The 25,363-nt window shown below is 40.2% G+C and overlaps 2 protein-coding genes, 1 non-coding gene and 1 pseudogene across 4 annotated transcripts; 3 read left to right on the plus strand and 1 right to left on the minus strand.

Moving 5' to 3' along the window:
- Positions 1 to 2,606: 2,606 nt before the first annotated feature.
- On the plus strand, positions 2,607 to 4,452 carry TCP17 (TCP domain protein 17). Of its 2 annotated transcripts, none has more exons than XM_089629187.1 (2): positions 2,607 to 2,755; positions 3,159 to 4,452. In XM_089629187.1, exon 2 carries the CDS (start codon positions 3,246 to 3,248, stop codon positions 4,158 to 4,160), a length of 915 nt encoding a protein of 304 aa, XP_089485313.1. In that variant the 5' UTR covers positions 2,607 to 2,755; positions 3,159 to 3,245; the 3' UTR covers positions 4,161 to 4,452. The 2 variants fall into 2 exon arrangements, with proteins under 2 accessions (XP_089485313.1, XP_089485314.1); XM_089629188.1 differs by having other exon boundaries at positions 2,620 to 2,652.
- A 7,850-nt stretch (positions 4,453 to 12,302) lies between these two features.
- TRNAT-CGU (transfer RNA threonine (anticodon CGU)) lies at positions 12,303 to 12,374 on the minus strand. Its single transcript has one exon. It is a non-coding gene; the product is annotated as a tRNA-Thr (tRNA).
- A 5,652-nt stretch (positions 12,375 to 18,026) lies between these two features.
- On the plus strand, positions 18,027 to 19,256 carry LOC149384224 (callose synthase 11 pseudogene; annotated as a pseudogene).
- A 1,597-nt stretch (positions 19,257 to 20,853) lies between these two features.
- Positions 20,854 to 23,857, plus strand: LOC149384225 (uncharacterized). Its single transcript, XM_089628001.1, has 2 exons — positions 20,854 to 23,536; positions 23,638 to 23,857. The coding sequence occupies exon 1, from the start codon at positions 20,854 to 20,856 to the stop codon at positions 23,329 to 23,331; it is 2,478 nt and encodes an 825-aa protein (XP_089484127.1). The 3' UTR covers positions 23,332 to 23,536; positions 23,638 to 23,857.
- Positions 23,858 to 25,363: the final 1,506 nt, after the last annotated feature.

Raw genomic sequence — 25,363 nt, forward strand, 5'->3', positions numbered from 1 at the left:
TTATGAACGTGGCTGTGCTTATACATTATATAGTTCAAAGATATCTCATAAAAATAAATTTCATAATATGTAACTCGACTAACTATTTTATGATATGTTAAAATAGATTCAAACCGATTAAAATTTATTATTCAGTTGATAAGTTATAACCTGTTTTATTTATTAGTTACAAATGTTCAAATATCTACCAATCAGCTATTGTTTTCTGTATTTTTTTGTTTAATCTCTTAATTTTTCTGGGTATGTAGCATAAAATAATCTTATGATGTAATCTCCTAAAAATTAGAACGTGCCATGAATTTCTAACTTCTTATAATAGTTACGAGACATTGGAACTGAGCACCTTTGACAAACTTTCTTCATAAATACCTAATTATTGCTCACTACTAACTAACTAGGCAATAATAACTTATTTATTCATATTTACCTTTATGAAGTATGTTCACCCTATAAATGCTAATTTATGTGGTCATCAATTTCATATTTTCACCTTCCTGTTTTGAATTTAATGATTTGAATGTATAAACAAAATTGTGTTCGCTGTTGTATTCACCATATCATATTTATTTTATTTTATATTTAAGCTGTTGTTTTCAAATTGTTTTCCTGTGTGTTATATTTACATTGTTTTTATTTTCGTTGGTTTGAAATTTTTATATTTAATAACAATTTTTCATTTGTTTTTTTTGCTAGAGGGAGAAATAGAGTAAGTTTTTCTAGGAATATGTTGTTATATGTTGGGGAAAGTGACTATACTAGCCCGATCAACCCATCAATATTATGAGAATAGTCAAAGTTTGAATAAATTAAGGGAATGGTCCAATTCATATTTCACTACCTTAATTACCCTTGTATATAAGAGCAAAACTCAATCAGATATCCAAAATTTCCCAAACCTAAACCTAAACTCGTCCTCGTCCATTTCATGCCGCCGATCCACTTCATGCTGCCGATCCGTTTCACGCCATCGCGTCGTCGCCGATCGTCGTCTATCTTCGTTGCTGATCAACCAGCGCCTCTCTCTCGGAAACACGTGCAGAGCCCTTACGGTGGTACTCCCATTGCTTCTGACACTCTTCGCGAAGGTCAGATCGGCGACAAGGAAACCAGGAGGATCATGGAGCTTCTCATTGCGTTCTTCTTCTCGCTCTTTGCAGTTTCGATCAACTTATACATACCTCTTCTCGTTCGTGTTTTTGATTCGTTCTACAATTTCTTTTTGTTTGTTGATTCGGTGGATTTTTCCTTTGTTTGTTGATTCAGTGGTAATTCGCGAATCAGTTAATTAATTAACTGACTGAATTGAGTTAGGTTAATTAATTAACTGAATGGTTGAATTAAGAATTAGCTTAGGTTCTGATTTTTTTTGTGAGTAAAGTTAATTTACCAACTGACTGAATTAGGAATTAGGTTAATTAATTGAATGATTTGAATAGGAATTGACTTAAGTTCTGAATTTTGTAAATTTTTTTGTGAATTTCCAATCAAAACATTCAGTTAATTAATTAACCCAACTCAATTCAGTCTGTTAATTAATTAACTGATTCGCGAAATGTATAATTGTCTGCTAAGAAAAAATGAGTTATTTAGTTAATTAAATGAAACTTGAGCTATTCTCATAATAAGAAGTGTAAAATGGGTTAGTGACAACAAATTTCACTTATATGTTGAATTGATTGCATGTATTTTTCTATTGTTTTAGTGGGAAAACTAATATTTTTATTTCATAATTTTAAAAACATTTGCTATAAACATAATATAAGGGTTATTTATTTATTTATTTATTTATTTATTTATTTATTTTTTTGACTATTTTGTACTAGTTGTTGGCTAGTTTGCTAATATAGTAGTTTATAATGGCTAGTTGATTAGTCGATGTATAATTTTATTTGTTACAATTTCATACCATCATAACAGATATATCTTCACTATGATTACAGGAAAATTGGAGAGATATATACGAAAGTTTCAAACTCAAGCAAAATATTCATGGACCGAGTATTTATCACAATTTTTTATACTCAAATGTTACAGAACATAATCAGATACTGAGGCTGACAATAATTTTGAAATATGTGCCAGATAATGAATACATAAAACAAAATCAAATAGTCTTCTTTTTTTAACTAATGATAACTTTACAAATCTTTCTGACTAATATATATATATATATATTTTTTACCAAAACATAAAATCATTTAGTCAATTATCTAATATTTTAAAACATTTAGCTGGATTTTAGAACTCACGCGATCAACGTCGCTAGCTAGTATGAATTCAGTTAATTATGGACTGCATTCTTAGAGAAAAAATAAAACCAACCTCATCTGCTGACATGTAAAACATACGACTTCCACGTGGCATTAGGTATGCCATACCTTTTCCCTTTTCCCATTCTAATGTAAAGGGGCACAGTTAAATAATTATTCTGGCATCTTTTTCTTTACCAAAATTGTGAATTATTAAAGCTCATATCTATTCCCTGTAAGAGATAAAAGAAAAAACAAATATTTTATTTTCAAGCAGTATAGTTAAATTAGGTCTGAAGAGAGAGAGAGAGAGAGTTGAGTAATATATATATATATATATATATATAGATAGAGAGAGAGAGAGAGTTCCAAGACTGTAATACAGTGCTTCTCCAGTTTTTGGGTATGTTGGACACAACCCAAGAAACCTAGTTTCTAATTCAGTCATTATCATCATCATCATCATCATCATCATCATCATCATGCATCATAGTCTTGACTGATCTGTAAGTGTATTCATTCTTGTCCGTCGAACGATATTTATTGCAGATATTCAGCAGATTAAGAGAGATACCGATCCAAAGTGTCTTAGCTTTTTTTTTTTTTTTTTTTTTTTTTTTTTTTTTTCCTGATTCTTTTGCCCTATATATACATACATATATATGCTCATCAACACATCTCATTCTACTTGGAGTAGTTTCACTAAAATATATTTTGTTCCGGTTTCGGAAATTCAGATAGATTTTATTTGGGAAATTTCAACAAACTTTCCCGTTTCGTTCCCTTTCCCAACTCAAAAATCATAGAAGATAATAATTATAAAAGGAAAATCTGAAGTTTAGCTAGCTATCCATATTGCTATCCATGATCATTAACAGCAAGTAGTGTTGAATGATTTTTCCATTTCAGTGCTCATAAAAAAGAAGAAGAAGAAGAAGAAGAAAACGACCGATGATAAACCAATCACAATCACACCATAATCAATAATCGGTCATCATGATGATCACACCAAGCGCAAAGGAGAACAAGGAAATCGGAGCAGCGAAAGAGGAATCGGCCACGAACAACAAGAAGGCCGCCACGTCATCGACTCGGCACTGGTCGTCGGCGGGGTTTCGAAACCCTCGGATCGTTCGGGTCTCTCGGAGCTTCGGAGGGAAGGACCGGCACAGCAAGGTGTGCACGGTGAGAGGGCTTCGTGACCGTCGGATCAGGCTGTCGGTCCCCACGGCGGTTCAGCTCTACGATCTGCAAGACCGCCTCGGCCTCGGCCAGCCCAGCAAAGTCATCGATTGGCTCATCGACAACACAAAACCCGACATCGATAATCTCCCACCTCTCCACTTTCCTCCCCAATTCCACCATAACCATAATCATAATCATAATAATCCCACCACCAAACCCGTCCTCAACGCCGACGATTTCTCGTTCTTCCCTCACAAAAACCTCTTCTCGTCTTATCACAATCACCATCATCATCAGCTCGGGTTAGGGCAATTGGGGGTATTTCCGCAAATTATCGACTCTTCTTCTGCTTCTGCTTCTGCTTCTTCTTCTTCTCTGTCGCCGTCTTTGTTCTTCGGGGGACAGCTGGCGAATCCGATAGCGCAGTCGTACGCGACGGATCATCAGACGACGATGATGATGATGATGATCGGACACGATCAGAGTACGGCTGCCGCGAGATCAACTTCGTCGCCGCTCGCGATGATCAATGTGATTAATAATAATAATAATAATAATAATCATACTAGCCACGTCCTTCAGAACTATTCTCTCATGCCATCTTCTAGTGCCAATGTTCATGTCGAAGATCCTTCGAGCTCCTCGATCAGATCGATCTTCAACAGCCCGAGGTTTCTCTCACACGGGGGATTCGGAAGCCGACATGGAAAGGATCATCATGGATAGCTCCGAGATTTGTCTCCGTTTATGTGGGGAAAGTATAATTAGCACAAGTAAGCCATGATTTTGTGTGTTTTTATATATGTTTAAACTTACAGTAGAGTTTTAATCTGTATAATCTTTCCGATATAAATCATTACAAACTAATTAATGTGATCTTTTCGGATATAGCGAAACGTGTGCTGAATTATTATTATTTTCAATTACTGAAAAAACTTTCTGTAGTTTCTATGTATGTGTGTACAGTAGTATATGTATTGCATTTTTCCATTGATGAACCTAAATTTTTCCGTGATAACTGAACGTACCTTTTTTGTTTTCATTTTTTGCCTGTGTATTCATAACATTATACATTACAGTTTGTGCCAACAATGTCTAGATGCTTTTCTTTTCCCCTCTGAGAAAAAAAAAATTAATGGAAGCTTCTCTTTCTTCTCTGTGCTATTAAGCTTTCTGTTGATTCAGATAAAGCTGCAAGGAAAAAAAGTGGATTTCTTTCTGCTAATACCGATTAGAAAGAGTAAAAAAAAAAAAAACTGTGGATACTTAGAATTCAGAAGAAACGTCACGTGCTTCTTCTGTCTTTGCAGTACGATATATATGCATAATAATCATCTCTTCGAAATGAGTTAATTTTGTCGTTTGACATATTTATATAAGTTTTTTTTTTTTGGATACATAATATATTTATGTTTAGAATTACACAAAGGGTTTGACTATGTTAGATCTTTTGCTATGTAATTACGAATGGATCGATATATATATATATATATATATATATATATATATATATATATTATTATGATTTATTGGGCTTATTTCATTTGACTAGAACTGTAAGTTTTCTCTGAAAAAAGAAATTCCCTTCTCCAATTTTGTATAGCTAGTTATAGTCTGCCATATGTCCAAACTTAAGTTACTGCCTTGCACTCTAATGGTGATATGTATGTATGTATGTGTATATCTATATATATATATATGTATATATATGTGTGTACCTTACATGTCTGAGACATGTAATGTTCATAATTAGCTTCATAATTTCTTCTGAATTATTTTAACCAAGTAGCATACCCTTTCTCACCGGTATGCCCTACTTTAATTGCAATAATTGATTTGAGTTTTTATTTTTCCCCAAAAATAATTGGTGTGTTTTATGATTATATATGCTTCAGAATACATTTGGAATGTGCCACATTTCAATTCATGGGACGAAAGCGTGGGATTTACTCTCATAGTAAAAGAGATATAAATCTCTCTACCATCGATTGTTTTTTATTGACTTAATTAAAATATCAGGTCTGAATAATTGTTAATTAACGCTTAAATGTGTTTTTATGTCGGAGGTCTGTAACCTTTTCTCCATAAAGTTATTTCTTCAGAAAATCAGTATCCTATACACAATTTTCACTACACACAATTTTCACTATACACATAATTACAACCCAAACTTAAGATATATATGTACATGATTTAGATTCAATATAAAGGATATCGTCACAAAAAAATTATACTACGCTAAAAAATTTATTATAACACATTTAAATATAATACTGGTATATTGAATTTTTTTGGATATCCAGATAGAATTACAAGTGACACCTACAATAATAGTAATAAAAAATAATTAAGTGTACGAAAAATGATCCTAGCTCTTTTTTTATTTATTTTTTATTATTTTTAATGGTATGCATATATGTGCCTTTTGTCTTGTTGCAGATATATAATATTTAAATTTAGTTTAACGTTGTTTAAAAAAAAATTCGGTTAAACATTCTATTATTATTTAGAAGACTACTTTTATTTTTCATCGTTTTAGACTAGTTTGGTAATGAATTATAGCGTTTAAAATATATTTTCGGATTCATAGTGGTAATAGAATTTTTTTTTAAAATCGTACGCAGAAGAATGAAGGTTTCAGGGACCTGTCCTGAGTCCTGACTCCTGATACTACTCTCTCGTTTTCTTTTTCGTTACGAGAGTTATTCTGAAGTATTATTAATTTACATAAAAGAAAAAAGAGTGATATGGAAAAATTTTCGTCGCATAAAGCGTCTATATAAGTAATTCATTTTTTCAAAACAAAATAGTGATCAATCTTCCCATTATAATCCAGAAAAAAATTATTTTCTTTACGAAAAACATTAAGTATAATATTTTAAAATAAATTATGTAACGTTTATTGTGATTTAAATAACAAAGTTTGAGTTGGATAAGAGAGGTCTATTTTATTTATATTCCCTTCTTAATTTCTTGGTTCAATTTGACAGCGTATATATATATATATATATTATATATATATATATATATATATATATATATATATCTTAATACTACATGCATGCATAAGAGGGAAAGAAAAACGCTAGTGAACACTGGGTTGTAGTCTTGTAGACACAGCTAAAAGTTTATACTTCATTCTAAAAAGTAAATTAAACTAAATAGTTGTAATTAGGTTTTACAGAATATAGGCAGCTATGAATAGGCTTTCATGCCCAATAACCTCGTTGAAGAGATAAAAGGGCTAAGAAAATAGAGAGGTAGTTGCCAAAGAGTAATTAAAAAAAAAAACCAGTATCTCTTATTAAGTCGCGCGTGCGTGTGTGTGTGTGTGTATATATATATGTGTGTGTGTGTGTGTGTGTATATATATATATATATATATATATATATATATATATAATGTATTATGTTTATCATCGAAATAGGATATTTATATTGGCCAGTCCATAAATATATATATAAAAAATTTAATTACTGCGTACATAAATACAAGTAAGCAGATATTTACATTTATTATTATGCTAGCTGTTAGTAATTTAATGTGTTTCATAAATTACAGCCACATAGATAAGGGGCATAGTTAAGAATGTTCAAGTTAAACAAAGATATTAAAGCCTTCAGGGATTATATACGAACACATATTAAATGCGCGTTTAACTCCACTAATAATTGTCTTAATGTATCGCTATATGGGAGCACGAGGACAGGGTTTTGTAAATTGAGTGCCTATAGACAAATCTGCCATCTTGTTATCAATGATGCACTTTCATCATAGGAATTTCTTTATAATTAATATATTTTGAAGAAGTTACCTTCCATATTTTTTAAAATTTAATTCTCCAAGTATATCAGGGATTGTGATTAATGTGTATATTTTGTAAATACTTATTATTTCAATATTTTTTACGTTAACAGTTTTATTTGACTTATTTATGTGTACCGTTTACACTTTTATTTATTTATCTCGTGTTTATCATGTAGATTAATAAGGACAAAAACGTCTAAAAATGATTAAAAAAATAGATTTATAGAAGGTTTGACATTACCAAGTATTCTTAAATTTACCATATTCAAATGAGATCTATTTTATCTTTCTCTGTCTCCATTGTTTTAGTTAGGTTCATCAAATCCTATCCTTGGAAACTTGAAAATATTTAATGCGTAAGATTCTTAGAGATTTATCCGAACTTTTAAAATATCAATAAAACACATAATCTCTACAAACCTTAGATATAGAGCAAGGACAGTGGTGATGTGGCATCCACGTTAGCTCAGTGGTTAGTATTGTTAGTCATCTTTGTTGCTTATTGGTCAGTTGGATTGCTTAGTATATAAATAGCTTGCTTGTACTTTGTTATTAGTTGAGACACTAAATACAATCCAAACACTTTTCTCTCTATCCTTCATTTCTCTAATACGGTATCAGAGCTATAGTTTTTTCGGCGTTGGAATTTTTTTAGCATACAACTATGTTGCACAATGTCATCAAGACCGGATACTCCTCCGGATCCGGATCGAAGAATGCTTCGATAGTTTTCAATAGTTCGATCGTGGCGAAGCTTGATGCAAGCAATTTCCTGATATGGCGCAAATGGATACAATCAATTGTGAGAGGCCATGACTTAGAAGATTTTTTGCTTGGAACCGGTGAATCCAAAGTACAGAATTTGGGAGAGACAAGATCAACTACTTGTGTCTTGGCTTCTCGCTTCAATGTCTGAAAGCTTCCTTATCTGAGTAGTGAATTGTGATTCTGCAGGTCAAGTCTGAAAAACTCTAGGTTCTTATTTCTCCTCTCAAGTCCAAGCAGAAGTGTCTTAGTTCAAAACTCAGCTTCACAAGACGAAGAAGAATGATATGAGCATGAATAAGTATCTTTATTAAATTTTTTGGCTTAGTAGATCTCCTAATACTAGTTGAAACTCAGTTCACAGTGAAAGATCACATCGAAGCAGTTTGTGAAGGTCTACCTAATTAGTATGAGACATTCATACGATGCACAATCGCTTGAAAAGATGATGCGAATTGTTGAGCAACTCGAGTCTTTTCTCCTTGCTCAAGAGGCTCTTATTGAAATAAAATCAGGCGATCTAGATTCTGCACTACCAAAACAGAATTCTGGTTCCATCAGTGCTCACTACACCTTAACAGGCAGAAGCAATATCCGACTCCTCACACAACAATAAATTGGTTATATGCAATGGCTGAACTTACAATCTGGAACCTCACAAAATTAGATATGGACCCTATAAGATCGTTCAGCTAGTTCAATGAGTTCTGCTTCTGCCATTCATTGGATCCTGAACCCACGATGATCAAAGCGTCACTCTTAATCGAAAAAAGGAGAAAACAACGTTAAAGTATCATGGGGTTCCATCTTAAAACCAACTGGCAATTGAGTAACCCATGACCTTTATAAGGAGCATAAAGGAAACATCCCAAGTCGATGTGGGACTTCCTGATACACCATTTTCACGCCCAGGATTGAACAACTGGTGCGTGAAATTTGTAGAAACGGGTGGCCCAACATCGAGAATGAGTTTGGCTCTGATATCATATTACAATCTTGAATTAGGGATTGTGTTTAGCAATATGAGAATGAGAGAATCAAGATTGGTCTGAATGAACTTCTATTATTCGAATCATTCCAAAATGGAATATACAATACACGCATATATATCCAAATGCGGGAATGCCATGTAGGCAATTAAAAATAAGCCTCGTTGTGTGTAAACGACAACGTTTAGCTTTAACAAGAAAAAGGTTTCAAACTAAACGACTTGCTTGTACTCTACGCATGCAACATAATAAAACGATGTTGATTCACGGGCCACTCACTGAAGCTCAATACTCTATTCTCATATCTTGATTCAAAGTAGGCAGAGATTAGGGCTCGTGCGGGTTGAAAACTTCCTATCCGAAAGATGAAGTATGCCTTTAGACCATGTGGGCCTCGCTGTCATTGAACCCCAAATCTTCAACCATTTGTTAAAAGGACAAAGTCCTTGACTAATATTAATTAGCTGATACTTATAAGATTAGCTAATAAACTTTCCATATCAATACATTATTTGTGATTGGAAATCCTTCTAATTTAATTACTATTCATCCTTGGATATAACCCTTGTACATGTTTCCTTCTTCTAAAGTTACTGATCCCCCCCATATTGGAGTGAAATCTTTGATTAAATTCAAATCACATGACATATGTCCACTATCAAAGTACCAATTGTTAGAATATATGGCTTTGAAAGCAATTTCAAGATACTTTATGTTGAAGTTTTGATCCATTTTCTTTTTAGATATGAAATTTCTTTTGAGTTAATAAATTTCTTATAGAGTTATTAATAAATCTTAAGAGCTCAAGGAAGTGTGGTCTATGTGGCCAGATTTTCCATATTGATGACATCTTAGAGCATGACAGATATTTAATCGAATATTTTAAACAATCGTAAAATAAGCGACTTTTATCCATTTTGCTCGGCCTTTCATATATTCTTAGTTTTAATGTAGCACATATGAACCAAGTTTTGTAAGAGAGATTCAATCTTGCCGTACAAAAGGCTTGAAGGTTTTCTAGTTAGACGGATGTTCAAGTCAAACCTCCACAAAAGATTCTGATTCTGGAGTAGGGTTTTTATTTTTCTTTCTTTTATGTGGAGTTAACTTCCAGAAAAAGACACACCCCAATAATTAGGTTTCATAAAAACAAACACATGAGCACGCACAAGCCTACTTCTTCTGATACAGAAGTAGTATCTAGGAAGTAAACGAAGTCCTTCATTGTTCGACTGTGTCAACTTACATGCAAGCATTATTCCACACATCGAAAAAAATAATAATAATCTGTATATATGTATGCAATAATGGCATTTTAGATCCTGCATTTTGTTCTGAGATGAAAAGGAAGGGACACAAGTCTCTCATGACAGAAAGAGAAATTTGGAAGTCTCTCATGAGCATGAGAGGGAGAGAGAGAGAGAGAGAGAGAAATTTTGGATTGGTTCGTTCTGGTCGTAATAGTGTGAGTAGGTTCTGATCATGATCAGCAATAATTATGTGTCACAAGATCCAAGAAAGCAATAAAGAAACAGTTCTACCACAGTCCTTGTTTGGAGTCGGACCTCTTAAAGTGTGTCACCAAAAGAAAAAGAAAAAGAAAAAGAAAAAGAAAAAGAAAAATGAAGCTCACCTATATATTATAGCTACAGTGGTCCTTATTATATAAGTATATATAGAGTTCAAAGAATTATTCAACATCTAACAAAAAATATGCGTGTGTGTGTGTGTGTTTCGATGCCTATATGTTATATGCCATTTTTCAATATTGTATTTTTTGGGTTATTAAATTTGGTATATATACAAAAAGAATAATGGAATGTGTCTATAGGCGTGCTTGTGATGGTTACTACTACTGAGATTTATGGAAATTGTGGTCCTTTTGCTATATCTACACACCGTTGATCAGAATTGGACCACCCCTTGATTTATATCGAAATGCAGTCCTTATCAAAACGTTGGTAAATATGACATAGAAGTTTCATACTCAGGCACGGCCTACTTTTATTATTAGCTTAAATGATTTAGTTGGTTCTCAGCTTTTGTTCAAAATATACCCGGAAAATCGAAAAAAAAACCCAGTGATATATTAAGCTTAATTGATTGCATAAAATTCCATGCATGTTTGAATAGTATTGAGAAAGATAGAGTAGCAAATTACAGTAGTTGCAATAAACGCAACTAGTGAACCGCTCCGCTAAACTTAGCATTTAGTTATGTTTTTTTTTTTTTTTTTTTTTTTTTTTTTTTTTTTTTAAGAATTAAATTCTTATGGATAGAAATATTGGAAGCTATAAATGGGAAACACAACAACCTACAAATAATATTTGAAAACAGTGGCACCTAGTTTGGCAAATGCTCTTAAAAAAAATATTATAAACTCAAACACCTGAAGGGGATAGTAGGGGAAATCTTTAAATTGATTTACGCCATTCCAGCCATAGTGACACTACATGTGTGAATTAGCCTCTCCCAGACGAATTAAAGATTGATTGTCTGAATATACTCTTAACGGTAACTGAACATAATTTTTTGTGATTCATATTACTGTTTGAAAATACCAACAAATGAACCGATTAAATATAGAAAAAAATATATACAAAAAAATATTTGAAACTAACTCTTTAGCAAAAAAAAATAATTAATATTTTTAATTTTTAGTAAAATAGTCAAAGTCAAAAAAATTACTGACACCGGCTGCAAAAAAATGTTTTTAATTTTATTTCGCTAATTTTAGATAAACTCTTACAATTTTAGTAAAATTTCTCTAGAGTTAGTGAAACAAAAATGGATAAACTTTGATTTTGCAAACCGAAATTTGATTAATTTTATAATCTAGCTAGCCAATAAAAAAGTGAGCTAATAAGGACCACAATACTTTCTAATTACTAGCCCACATTTTTTTTTCATAATAAAAAAACAAACAAATTTAAAAAAAAAATATAAGTGACAGACTATACAAATCACGGATTCACGGTTGTCCAGTGTGTAATAATAGATTATATGTTATCTTATCAGTCTAAATAAAATGTCCTCTTATAATCGCACACAATACAAATATAAGAACGCATGCAATCTCCGAAATAATATAAAATCGCAGTAGAATCGTGTGTAGGCCTTTGATTATCCTTAAGCGAAAGAAAACTATGCAAACATATATACCTTAATGAGTTAAATAAAGGAATATAAAAAATTGTAGGCGAAGATGTAAGAAATAACTCCACTGAGAAAAAAAAAACGACTCGGCGTTTTTAAGCTTTTATGTCGTTCTTGCAGACGATGGACAAAAAAGACAACAGGAATTAAAGCCACCGTCGAGGATCGAACTCGAGACCTTTCGCTTACGAAGCGAACGCACTACCACTGTGCTACGGAGGCAACTGTGATGACTCATGTAATAATAGGTTTATAAAACAAACTAATTGCCCGAGCGTAACAAATAAAACAAAACGAATTATTATATTAAGAAAATTTTTAAAGTTAGTAGAGCCTTAACAAATAAACAAAACGAATTATTATATTAAGAAAATTTTAAAGTTAGTAGAGCCTTAACAAATAAACAAAACGAATTATTATATTAAGAAAATTTTAAAGTTAGTAGAATCAACAAAAAGCATAATAGGGATAATTCTATTAGTACCGATTAGTCTTTGCAATTTTAATTTCAAAATCATCATTCGGCTTATCAACGCTCGGCACAGTTTCTCCTTAATGAGTTAATTTCCCATCATCAATCGACATACGTCCTGGGTCAATGGATAACAGAAAACACTGTTCTTACGAGAAAAGTGGTATATAAATTGAAGAGGAAAAATTTCTATCGGGCATCATGGCTAGCAAGATCGATATGAGTAAAGCCTATGATAAAATAAATGAAGTTTTTGTTTGAGGTCCTTAAGTGCTTTGGATTTTCGGCGAGGTTTGTTCACCTTATCCAAAAGTGTGTATGTTCGGCGTCCCCCTTGCTTACTTCAAAGGAATTTCCTTCTATGAGGCAGAGTATGAACAATAACTCTTTTGTTTGAGGATAAATGGGCTCATGACCTCAGGTAAGTTCAGGCTATCTCGCAGAGGTCTCCACTGCCGAAATCGGTTGGCTACCTATTTGTTCCGAGACATAGAGTATGGGATATTCACAAACTTTACCTCTAGTGTGACAAAGCGCTGAAAATTCTCTGTGAACCCAAGTATAAAATTCGATTCGTGCGAATTATTTTCCCAAGTAAAGGAGAGATCTTGGCGTGGACGGCTTCATCCTCAGGCATGTTCACCGTCAAGTTTACGGCTCGCTTATTGGCTTGAGCTTCCTTCGATCCTAAGCATGATGAAGGAGAGACTCAAGGTGCCTCCGAGAATCCCTCTCCTGATGTTCCTGCACCAGATTAGTCAAAAACTTCAAAGACTACAAAAGATGTTCATAATCTCAACAAAACTCCACAATAGGCAAGTGTAGATGATAACCAAACCTTGGATCAGATGGCCAAAGACCTTAGGGATTGTGTATACAACTCTGATTAGATTGTTGATGGATTTCCGAAGAAGGTCAATGGTTTCAAGGTTATAAAGCACCTCTCAGAAGAAGATTTTGTGAAAGCTATGAGTAGAGACACTCACATTTTTGTACATAGTTCTGATTCATTTAAAGGACCAAAGAAATATAAGCTAGATCAAAAGAAGAAGAGAAAGGGAGCTGCTGATGAAGAACCTGCTTCGAAGAAGAAGAAGGTTGAGCAGAAGAAAAGAAAGAAAATTGTTGAGGACCATGATGTTCCTAATAATGTTGCATACTACGTTGTTAATATTCTCGAAGAGGAAGAGGAAGATGAGAGACACTCTGAAAAGAAAAAGAAGAAGTCTATGAATGATATCCCATACATTCTATTAGATGACATCTCTTTTCATACTCTCTAAGATGCGAGCATATGGAAGCCATGACAGATCATCCAGTGCATTAAAGATGCTGATCTCATGATGACCGTGAACAACATTGGTGCCTATCATGACCTGTTAGTCAAGGAATTCATTGTTAATCTTCATGAGAAGGCTACAGATCTTAGCTCTCCTGACTTCCTGAAGGTGCACATGTGTGGGAACTGTATTAGTTTATCTCCCCAAGTCATCAACAACTATCTGGTCATGGATTTGGTCATGGAGATCTCTGGTGGGGAAGACAAAAAGGGGTGGCCAGACAAGGGTCTTTACCCGGCCTCAAAGCTGAACTCTAAGTACTCTATTCTTCCCAAGATTGAAGTCAAGAGCTGGGCCCCATCTGCTCATTCTACTGGAATTTTCCTCATACTTGCTCAGTTTATCCATCAGGTTGGCACATGTGTAGCTATAGATTTAGGAAATTTTGGTTTTAATGTGATTAGACATACTGGGTCAGAGGCAACTATCAAGCTTCCCATTGGATATCTCTCTCTTCTGTGTAGATTGATTCTCAAAGAGCACACAGATGCTATGAATGAGGAAGAACCGAAGTCCTCTCTTATTGCTCTAGGAAAGATCTCACTCAATTACAAGCTCTTTTAGTCTCACCATGCTGCAGACATCAGCAGTCTCACTTCAGTAGTGTGCCTCAGTCGTTCTCTACGTCTACAGAGGCTCCCACTGTGCCTTCCATGACATCTGAGCTTAGGTCCCTTGCTGCTTGGACGATGATCAGTGCGCTCAAGCACTTAGAAGATGTGATTTCCAAAGCCTCTGATAGGAAAATAGAGATTGAAGATGTTCTGAAGTTGAGAATCGACATGTTTAGCAGGAATTCCGGGAAGTGGAAACTCGTTAAGACGGGTTTGTTATACGGACACACCGTCTCGGTGATCAAGACCCAAGCCGGGTTGCTTCTCAATGGCCGTCTATACTAGTTGATCATTTCCGTTGAGTTGCTCCAAAATTGCGTTCTGTCGTTCGATCTCCGCAGCAACAAGATCATTTTCGTTGCCGCCGAGCCCAGAGGCCACTTGTACACGAAACCCGGCCACGTTCCGCATCGGCTCATCAAGTGGAAGGAAAGCCTCGCATATCTATCGTTTTCCAACCGTCGAGTGAGCGTGATCGGATTCCAGCTGATTGATTCGGATCGAGATGTCTCGAGTTTCTCTTGGTCGGGGAAGTCTTCTCCTCTGGACCCGCCTTCGTATTGAAGGTTTTGTGGGGTTTCGAGGGATGCGTTTTTCGTGAGCGAAAACGACAACGACGCTATGACGTCGAAGCTGGAGATGTGTGACTCGTTCGCGACTGATTATGAAAATGACCGCCGTAGAGAAGTGTTGAGCGTTTCGCACACGACTCTTGTTGGGAAGTGCACAATTTCGTGCCAAGTTTGGTGTCTGTGTATCCGAGTCCAGAGGCGACGATCCAAAGGAGAAAACGAATCATGGAGCGACGTTGGGTACGTTGGGTTAATCAATTCAAGAAGACGATTACAAGCTTTCTTGTATGAACCATTGAGATTTTTCTTTTCCATTTTATAATATATTAAATTAGTTCTTCAATACATTTCATCTCTAATTAATTGTATTGTAACAAAATCATCCACATACTCTTTAAACTATTTTGTAGAATTTTTAGTATAAAATTTATTTAAGACATCATAGATAATAATTACTTAAAAAAAATGAATATTCAGAAGTTAAAGAGGGTGCTAGTACTGTATTAAACATTTTCAGAAAATGATTAAGTTTTTTTTTTTTTTTTAAACTTGAATTTAAAAAAAATTTGAAACTAAAACAATTTTTTAAAAGGTAAAAACTCTGACTTGGAAATAATATAGTTCCAAAATTAATTAAAAATCATATGTATTTGAAGTTTAATGGTTTGGAAAAAAAAATGGCCAAAGCCGCTGTGCACGGCGCATATCTTGGCTTGGGAGCGCGCTCATCCATACAACCGAGGTGGCTGTGCCCGAATGATTCGGGAGGCTGTCTGTGGCTTGTCCGAGCTCGTCAAGTGGCCAGACCACGCACATGAAAGTCTGCGCAATCCGGGCCAACACGCATAGGAGAAAATTAATGGAATGAAATTGAGAGCACAAAGTCAAAGTTTCAAAATATGTTTTTAACCATTTTAAAGATTATATCTTGCTGTATTGTCCATTTAAAATCTGTCCAAGCGGACACTTACGGCTCGGTCGAAAATTGGGTTTAGACATTAAAAATATTATAACTTTCAAAATAAACGAATTTATAGTTGAAATCATTTCCTAAATACGAAAACAAACCAATAGAGCAATTACATATACAAACAATTCGAATAAATAACATGATTAAAGCCAAATCGCACTAGCAATCTAGATCATTTTGAATTAGAATTTACACAAACTATTTTTCACATTTGTTATGCATGTATTGATCTAACGCTAATACTAATTGTTGGGAATAACATTTAGGGTTTAGAAATTTTTTGACATGACAAGTACGACGGAATTCAAAATGTTTTCCAATTTCTCAAACCTGATTTAAGAAACCTAAACAATGATGCAATAAATAACCAAGGGTACCAACATCTTCAAGCATGCTTGAACTTTGTAGTAGTTTTTAGATTCCGATCTCAACCTCTCCTCTACACGGCATTAGTTTGAGATGTACGATTAACCACCAAAAGACTACAAATTACACTCAAAGAATATGTCTAAGATTTGTGTGTGAGTATAAGTGAATCAAATGGATAGAAATTTATTTTCTTAACTAAATAGTTACTTGAAATCTCGGCCAATTTGATGTGTGTAGTAGCACCCAGACTACATGTATCTTTTTATAGCCATTTCAAAACTCAGTAGGTGTCTTTTGATGCATCAAACATGGAACCAAACAAAGTTCAATCCTTATGCAAACCAAGTGGCTTATTTCATATGTTTTCAACTTTTATTTAAAATTAAAAGACATGTGTCCGTTTTTTTTCTTCTAATATTTATTAAACGGTGACCAATGTACTCTGGCCCATTTTTAAACTACTACAAAGAGAAATATGTTGACTATTATTTTTTTTTTCTAGTGTACCTTTTTTTTTTTACATTTCTCTTTTATAAATGTCCAAAATAAAATTGTCAGCTATTAAAATCAACTTTTATAAATGTTAACTTTCAGTTTTTCCTATATACAAAAATGAAAAAAAACAAATTAACTTTTGCGATCCCAAGACGAGAGCTTTATGTGGACTATTAAAGTTAAGTAAATCCCACTAATTTAGTAAATCGTCTTAAGCACATCGCCGAAACACAAAGCGTAAAAATGAATTGGTCGTTCAATCAATATTGAACTACTGACCCTAGATTATAAAGTTGCATGATAACACACTCATACTGATTCCCATGCTATTTTCAAAAAAAAAAAAAAAAAATACTGATTCCCATGCAGTGTAGTGAAAAGTTTCGCGAAAACGGTCAGATGATCAGACGAATCCTACAAATAACATAAACGACAAACCTTCCTAATTTTCGTCACAATGTACTAAGTCAAATCATCAGCTTCGTCGACGAAGTTTCGCAGAAAATTTCCGCTTTGACATAAGTAGTGAAAGACCCAGCAAGACTTCGATCCCAATACAGTAGTTGACTTTGGATCATAATGGCCGATCCGTACGACATAATCCCCGTCGACGACATGATTTCTGACCACCCCTCGGTCGTCGCGGCCATGGCGGCGCTCCGGTGGAGTGGGTGGCTTTGCTCTTCGGGTTTCAGCCGGACAACGCCAGGAACCCGCTCTCCACCTCGCCAACGCCCACATGACCGGTGAAATCGCTAAAAATGGGTCTAGTTGTTATCTATCCATACGAAACGTTAGAAATTTCTAAATAACCAACGTTTCGTTAAGTTTTGGTAAATAGCCACATAAATCTATTTATGCAGAGTAAATTTCAAGCAACTATGTGTAAATAACGTTGGTTACGTCATATTTTTTGCTATTTACGAAACATTTACATAACAATGGCTAAAATGCAAATGCTTATGTTTTTGTTGGTTATATCGCTAAATATTTGTTTAAAAATAATCAAAATTTCATTTTATCAAGAAAATAGTCCACCAACATGAGTACATGTATTGCCGTGGGCACACAGGTAGGCAAGGGCAGAGACGTGGGACTGATCCAGATCTCGGCGTTTGAGGCCAAGATTGCGAGTGGCAGCGCGGAGCAGTCTCTGAGCAGAGACGTGTACAGGCTGGGTCACACCCTGGACTTGTTCCGAATGTTGTCCTTCTTCTACACCACCGTGGGGTTCTTTTTTAGCACATCCGTATTCATCTTCGCTCTCTACGCCTTCTTATGGTCCCGGATGTACATGGCTCTCAGCGGCATTGAGGGCTCTATGACGTAGCTCCAAGAGTTCGTGATCCAACTCGGCCTCTTCACCGTCCTCCCGATGATACTCGAGAGCTCGCTCCAGAGAGGCTTTCTATCGTCCTTCTGGAAGGCGCTAATGATTCCAGCTCTCTTCCGTCTTCTACGCCTTCTCGGTCGGGACGCGGGCCCCACTACGGGCGCCGAGTGTACGCGCGTTACGGCGCCGTGGCCCACACCTCGTCTTTAGTCTACGCCGCCCTTGACCATATCGAGCTGGTTTTTGGTCGCCTCGTGGGCCATGGCTCCGTTCGTGTTCAACCCCTCTGGCTTCGCCTGGCTCAAGGCCGTGAACGACTACGAGGGCTTCGTCGCCTGGATTTGGTTTCTGCGGCAGCGTGTTCGCGAGGCCCGACGAGAGCTGGGAAAGGTGGTGGTACGACGAGCAACGACATCTGAGGACCACCGGTTTATGGGGAAATCTTGCGGAGATTTCTTCTGAGCTTTCGATTCTTCTTCTTCCAGTACGGCATTGTGTACCGCCTCGAGATTGCAGGCGATAGTGCCAGCTTCGTTCTGGTGTTTCCATCACATATGCTATCGCCTGGTTCAGTTTCTGGTGTTTTTTTCCGGGGGTTTTGTGATCGTTCCAGTGCTGCAAAATTTCACTGATTTGACAGACACGTTGACCAGTCTGGTGGGTTTTGTCCCCACCGGGTGGGGTTTGCTACAGATTGCGCAGGTGCTCCGTGATCGCCTGCAAATGAGGACTGTGATTTGGGAGACAGTGGTGTCTGTGGTTCGACTCTACGACTTGCTGTTAGGGCTCATAATCATGGCTCCCGTGGCTCTCTTATCGTGGCTTCTCGGGGTTCAGTCTATGCAGACAAGGATATTGTTCAACGAAGCCTTCAGCAATGGACTCAATGCCTTTTAGATCGTCACCGAAAAAAAAACCCCGAAACGAGCCCATCTGTGATTTTTTATAAGCTGTATATTCTGAATGTGATACACACTGGATCTTTGCTTCTTTTTTTTTTTTTTGGCTGATATGCTTGCGAATTTGATATATATAGTTTAAGTCACCGTCCTCGTATGAAATATAATATAGTTTTTTGTGTGATAAAATGTCACACGTCTGCATAATCCAATCAGAATAAAACCGCGGCATAAAAAACGGTCACATGATGTGTTTATGTTAGCTAAATTGGCGGGGTTTATGCATTTGACTATTTGAGATTTAAGTCATGTTAATGCCTGAAAATGGATCAACACGAAAACCGGTCCGCGGTTCGGTCTAGGGCCGGACCCTATGACCGCGCGGTGGTCGAACGGAGAAGTTGTCCCAACACCTGTACCTCCGCCGTGCCGGAAAAGGATTTCCGACGACTCGTCACCTGAGAAAAGAGAGAAACGTGAACTAAAGGACCGCGGAGGGGTTTCCTCCGGCGGGCACTCCGACGCTCAACATTAGTCTAGGTGTCGTGCTTCAAATTCTAGAGAGAGAAGCTCTGATGAGAGAGAAGCAGAGGTTTTGTAAGTGTGAGCAAACTTACCCCCAAATGTTGGAGGTGATGGTATTTATAGTGTTGTCTTGAGAGCCGGGGTATTTCCGTCATCAAATCCTTATGTCCCGGGATCCGATAGGGGTCACGAGGCCTTATGAGGAGTCATGGGATCTGATGAGTGGCCATGGGACCTGAAGGGTGGTCGTGGGAAGTACCCATGAGTCACGGGACCTGATGGACGGTCATGGGACCCAATGACGCGGCGATAGCATGCCCTTCAATCCTCTTGGCCTTATGACTTGCTTGACGGGGTCACGGGACCTAACGATTGGTCATGGGACCTGGAGGGTCGTCATGAGACGTACCCATGAGTCACGAGACCTGAAGGTTGGTCATTGGACCTGAGGGGTGGTCATGGGACCCGACGACGTGGCCATCTGACTTGGTGGTTTGTCATGGGACCTGAGGGGTGGTCATGGGACCCGACGACGTGGCCATTTGACTTGGTGGTTTGTCATGGGACCTAAGGGATGGTCATGGGACCCGATGACGTGGCCATCTGACTTTTCCTTATCCTCTTTGGGTCGGGCCTCGTGCACATTAGTTTTTGGGTTGGGCTACCACATTTCTTGTGAAGGGAAAATAACCCATAACATTAACCCCCCGAGTTTCTCGGAGAACTTTGTTGTTCGAGAAACTCTAGAATCTCCGAACGGGTCGTTGCTTGCCTTGGGTTAGTTCTTTCGGGTGAGGGATTCTTGCCTCCCCCTTTTTTTTCTCTTTTTTTTTTTTCTTCCCTTTTTTTTTTAAACCGTCCCTAGTATAAATTTTTTTTTTAATTGGGTTGTGATCTATTGTTTTCTTGATGGAAAAGAGCTGAGAAGAGGAGAGTGAAGCAGCTCAAGGGAGATGACTCATCCATTCACTCGTCACAACAAGGTGGGGTTTTTTTTCCTTTTTGTTTTACTTTTTTTTTTTTTTTTTTTACTATTCCTCCATGTAGTTTCTACCACTCGTCATATTCCACTTGTTTCTCCAGCCTCTTTTTTTTTTTTTTTTTTTTTATTGATGATTCCCAACCTCGGGATTAGCGGACTAGAGGTCCCACCCGACTCACTTTCCCCATTGAATATTAGTCTTATTCCTCCTTCTACTCCTCAAGATGAGTTTTTTGAGTTTGAAGAGGATTTTGAGAGTATCCTAGAGGCTGCTAAGGTGTCACTTGAAGAGGACATTAATGGAGGTACCCTGGACGTGGATGAAGAATCTCTCCATGGAGATTTAGGGAAAACAATTTCTTCAGCGGGTATTTTGGGAAAGAATTTTGGGACAGTGGATATCCAAGGCAAAAATGATCCATTTATTCTTTCTCCTTCACGCGAACCAGACAACATTCTTTTGCCTTCATCGCGCGTCGAAGCTCCGGCGTACGCACCTCCTTTGCTCTTGCCACTCGTGATGGGCCAACGCTCCCAAGCCTCGGAGGGAATGAAACCAGTCGGAGGCGGAGCTTCAACGGGGTCCGCGGCCTTCGTCGGCCGACTCCCTTCGCCGACCGCGTCGGGTCCGAAGGTCTCGGCGGAGCTCCAGCGGGGTTCGTCCCCTTCGTCGCTCACGCCAGATCCGGTGGCACCTGGAGCCACGCCTTCTTTTCCATCCACGCTCGCATCAGATCTGCGCCACGGGGTCGGACGGGTCCGGGGGAGCTCCGTTGTCGGCGTTCATGGAGTTCCGGCGCCTAGGTTTCAGTCGACGAGGCCGACCGAAGTGCTTCATCCTACACAGCGCCTTCCCCAAGCTGCAGATCCGCCTACAACCACGCTCGCATCAGATCTACGCCACGGGGCCGAACGGGTCCGGGGGAGCTCCGTCGTCGACGTCCATGGAGTTCCGGCGTCTGGGTTTCTCTCGACGAGGCCGATCGAAGTGCTTCAACGTGCACAGTGCCTTCCCCAAGCTACAGATCCGCTCCCTTCGTTGCCCGCGTCGGACCCGGGGGTCTCGGTCGCGCCTTTCGCTCACCGGGGATCGTCCCCTTCGTCGCTCGCGCCGGAAACGGTGGTGCCCGGAGCCGCGCCTCTACCTGCCACTTTGCGCGCATCGGACCTGCTTCACGGGGTCGGGCTAGTCCGTGGGAGCTCCGTTGCCGATACGCTTGGCGTTCTGGAGATGGGGTTCTCGCGAGGCACGAACGCACAGGTCGGGGCTGGAGCTCTAGGGGGGCTTAATGACGTGCGCCCAAGCGTTTCGACGGGTGTTGTGATTTCTCAAGCGGAGCTCATGCCTTTGGACAGCGGCCACTCGGATGGTTTTCTAGATGGCGGGCCACATGCGAGCGACATGAGTCGGTTCCCGGGGGGGTCGAGACACAGCTGCGGAGGTAAGTCCTTAAACCTGAAACCCTGTTTGGATGGAGATTTAGGTGTAACCAGGTCCGATTGTGAAGACTCGTCGCGCGTTCCCGTCCTTAAGACTATTCCGAATCGGAAGGCGTCCGCCCCACCTGTTCTCAAGACTCATGGAGGGACGGCGACGTGTTCTCCGAGCCGTCGCAATGATCCCGATTACCGTCCTCCATCTGAAAAGAAGAAGAAGAAGAGGAAGAGGAAGATGGAGATAGCGGGGGCGAGGGCTCAGGACCCCTCGGGCAAGGCAAAGAATGAGAAGAAGAGGCACAAGGGAAAAAATGGAGATGAGGTGAGGTGCCTCGTTGGGACCGATTGGGATGAGTCATTTCCGGATGGGGTGATAGCGGTCGAAGTCGTGCATCCTCCTAAGGCCATCAGGGTACGGGGCAAGGGTCTCTCGTCGAGGCCTCCGGATTACTCAGGACTAGACATTCCAAGTTCGGTTACTATCGAACGACTCAAAAAGGTTTGTGATGAGATACGCCTCTCCCCCGACGTGATACTTCGTCTTCCTAATAGGGGTGAGGACCCGAGTCGTCCGCCGGAGGGCCTGGCGGCGGTCCACCTGGATAGTTTGCGGCATGGCCTGGGTCTTCCGGTGCAACCCGTCCTTCAGCATCTCCTTACATCTCTTGGGTTACACGCGGCACAGTTAAGTCCGACTTGTTACCGCTATATTACCGCGTGCCACATCTTGTGGTACAAGCACTGCGGTCGGGCGGTGACACTCGATGAACTTCGAGCATTGCTCTCATTTTACCCCAATAGCAGCGCCCCCGGGTCGTATTCTCCGCGAGATCGTGGTGGCGAGTCACCTTTGGCCAGTGTTCCTTCGAGGATTGGCAAGGCATGGAAATCCGGCTGGGTGTGGACATCAGACGAGCTGCTTGGGACCGCTCCCCGGGCGTTTGGCGTGATGGGGGACTTCCCACCTGGAGATGTTACTGAACGGACAAGTGCATTCACTGACTATGTCAGGAGCTCGACCAGGGAGGACCATCGGGAGGTCGATTTTCTTAGTCCCGAGTCGTGGGCGGCCTCCGGTTGGTTTCCATACGGGTGGCCGGATCGCGCGGATGCCTTAGTAGGCGGGGAGGCGTCTCCTCCCACTACCTTAGCGGAGTCCGACCTGCACTAAGGGATCTCGACACCTTCGGCCTCGAATCCGCCTGTCGCGAGGTCTCCGGATCCTCCGGCCGCGTCGCCGGACTACGCCTCTCCGATCGTCGTGTCATCGGGGGACACCTCTGCTTTGGGTTCGTCGGGGTCTACTCCCTCGTCTTCCCCGCGCGTTCGATCACCCCCTATGAACTTCTTGGAGATCCTGCCGGGGGCGCAGGATGGTAGAAATATCCCTTCGATGAGATTTTTCTTTCGTCGCTTGCCCTTGTTGACTTGTTTACGTATTTGTTGTCACTGATTGTTCTCTCGTTATCTTTTGTAGGTATGGCTCCCAGGGACCAGCGCGAGAGGAGGAGGTTTACGCCTTCGTTGGATCCTCCTGTCGGGGCGCGCGCCATGCCAGGAGGTCGTGATTCCGGTGCGGATTCGGGTTCCCGAGGGCCGCGTGAGAAGAGAAAATTCACGTCTCTGCCGCCCCCGCCTGTCGGTGATCGTGACACGTCGGGGGCTCGTGGCCCGAGAGCGGCTCCTGTCTCCCATGCCAGGGATGAGAGGAGGAGGTTCGTACCCTCGCTGGATCCGCCGGCCGCGTTTCGCGGCGTGTCGAGTGTTGGTGTCTCAGCGGCCGCTCCCGCTCTCGATGCTCGCCCTCCCATTCGCTCGGAGGGTGACGGTGGTTCGAGGAGTCGTGTCTCCGATGCCGATCCCCCTTCAGCGAAGAAACCGCGCGGCCCAACCCGCCCGACTCTCTCCGAGCTCGTGGACGATCTCGCCGACCGTTGCGTCGCCGACCTTCAAGCGACCAAGCGCGGCGAGCTCAAGTCGGTGATTGCGAATGGCGATCTCGAGTCTATGGATAATGCGGCGGACATCTCTCGCTCGGTAAATATTCTTACCTTCTCCGTTCGGTTCGTAGTAGCTGTCTTTAACTGTGTTCTCTGTATTGTCCCGTTTCGCAGCTTTTCATTGCGTGTACGTACAATGCGCAGCTGCTCCGTACTGCGCGTGGCTTCATCAAGGATCTCGGGGACGCTAAGGGAGAGGTTTCGATGGAGCGGAATTCTCTTCGTGCGGAGGTGGACCGGCTGAAGTCGGAGGTCGAGGCCGCGCGAAGGGTCGGCTTCCAGGAGGGTCAGGAGGCTTCCCGCGCCGAAGTTGAACGTTTGAGGAAGGACTTGGACGAGCGCACTTCGGAGTTGAGGGCGTTGATGTTGAAGCACGGAGAGCAGTCCGTTGAGGTGACGTGTGCTCGTCATGAGATTTCTGACCTTGAAGTGCAGGTGACCTCCCTCCGAGGCGAGGCGAAACTCTGTGCTGAGCGCCTCGATTCCGTGAATGCCAAGCTCAAGGATGGCGAGGAGTTGATCGCATCCCTTCGCGATAGCCTGGCGGAGGCGAACGGGACCATCGCCCGGCTCGAGAGGTTGGCCGAGGAGGATTTGGTGGCGACGGAGGAGGCGTGGACCAAGGCTTCCGCCGAGATGTACTGGAATGGGGCCCTGATGTGTCACCGCGGCTTTCTTGAGGAGAATGCGGGGCTTCCGCTCACTTTCTCGTTCCTTGATGTCGACGGTGCTCCCGCCGAGCTTCGTGCAGCCCAGCCCGTGGTCGCCGATCCTGCTGTCGCGGTGGTTGATCCCGGCGCCGTGGTCGGGGAACCTGGTGCTGCGGTCGACCCTCCCGGCTCACCTCACGTGACCTTCGGAGACCCGACTGAGCCGTCTGCTGCCGTTGTCCCAATGGATCGTCGGGACTGTCCTTCAGGTGACGAGGCGCACGTGGACTTGGGGGACGGTCGAGACGAGGAGGGCGATCGGGATGGCGATTCTGACGAGGAGGATTGATATTGCCTTTGCGGTTTTCTAGCTAGTTCTTTTTTTTTTGGTGGTGCGGTCCGTTGTGCACCTAAGTAGTTTATGACTTTTGATGATGGTGCGGTTGGTTGTGCACCTGGTTAGATCATGGTTTTTGGGCGGTGCGGTTAGTTGTGCACCTAGTTAGATGTTTGTCCGACTCTCTTTTGTGGTGTTTAAATGGTGGAATGAGAG

Source organism: Urtica dioica, chromosome 10 (assembly GCF_054948205.1).
Source record: "Urtica dioica subsp. dioica isolate 48M chromosome 10, U.dioica_male_clone48M_v1_H2, whole genome shotgun sequence".
Taxonomy (NCBI): Eukaryota; Viridiplantae; Streptophyta; class Magnoliopsida; order Rosales; family Urticaceae; genus Urtica; species Urtica dioica.

Bases quoted from the DNA above. Each gene is read 5' to 3' on its own strand.
- LOC149384225 (XM_089628001.1), top strand. From the start codon at position 20,854: ATGATTCCCAACCTCGGGATTAGCGGACTAGAGGTCCCACCCGACTCA.
- TCP17 (XM_089629187.1), top strand. From the start codon at position 3,246: ATGATGATCACACCAAGCGCAAAGGAGAACAAGGAAATCGGAGCAGCG.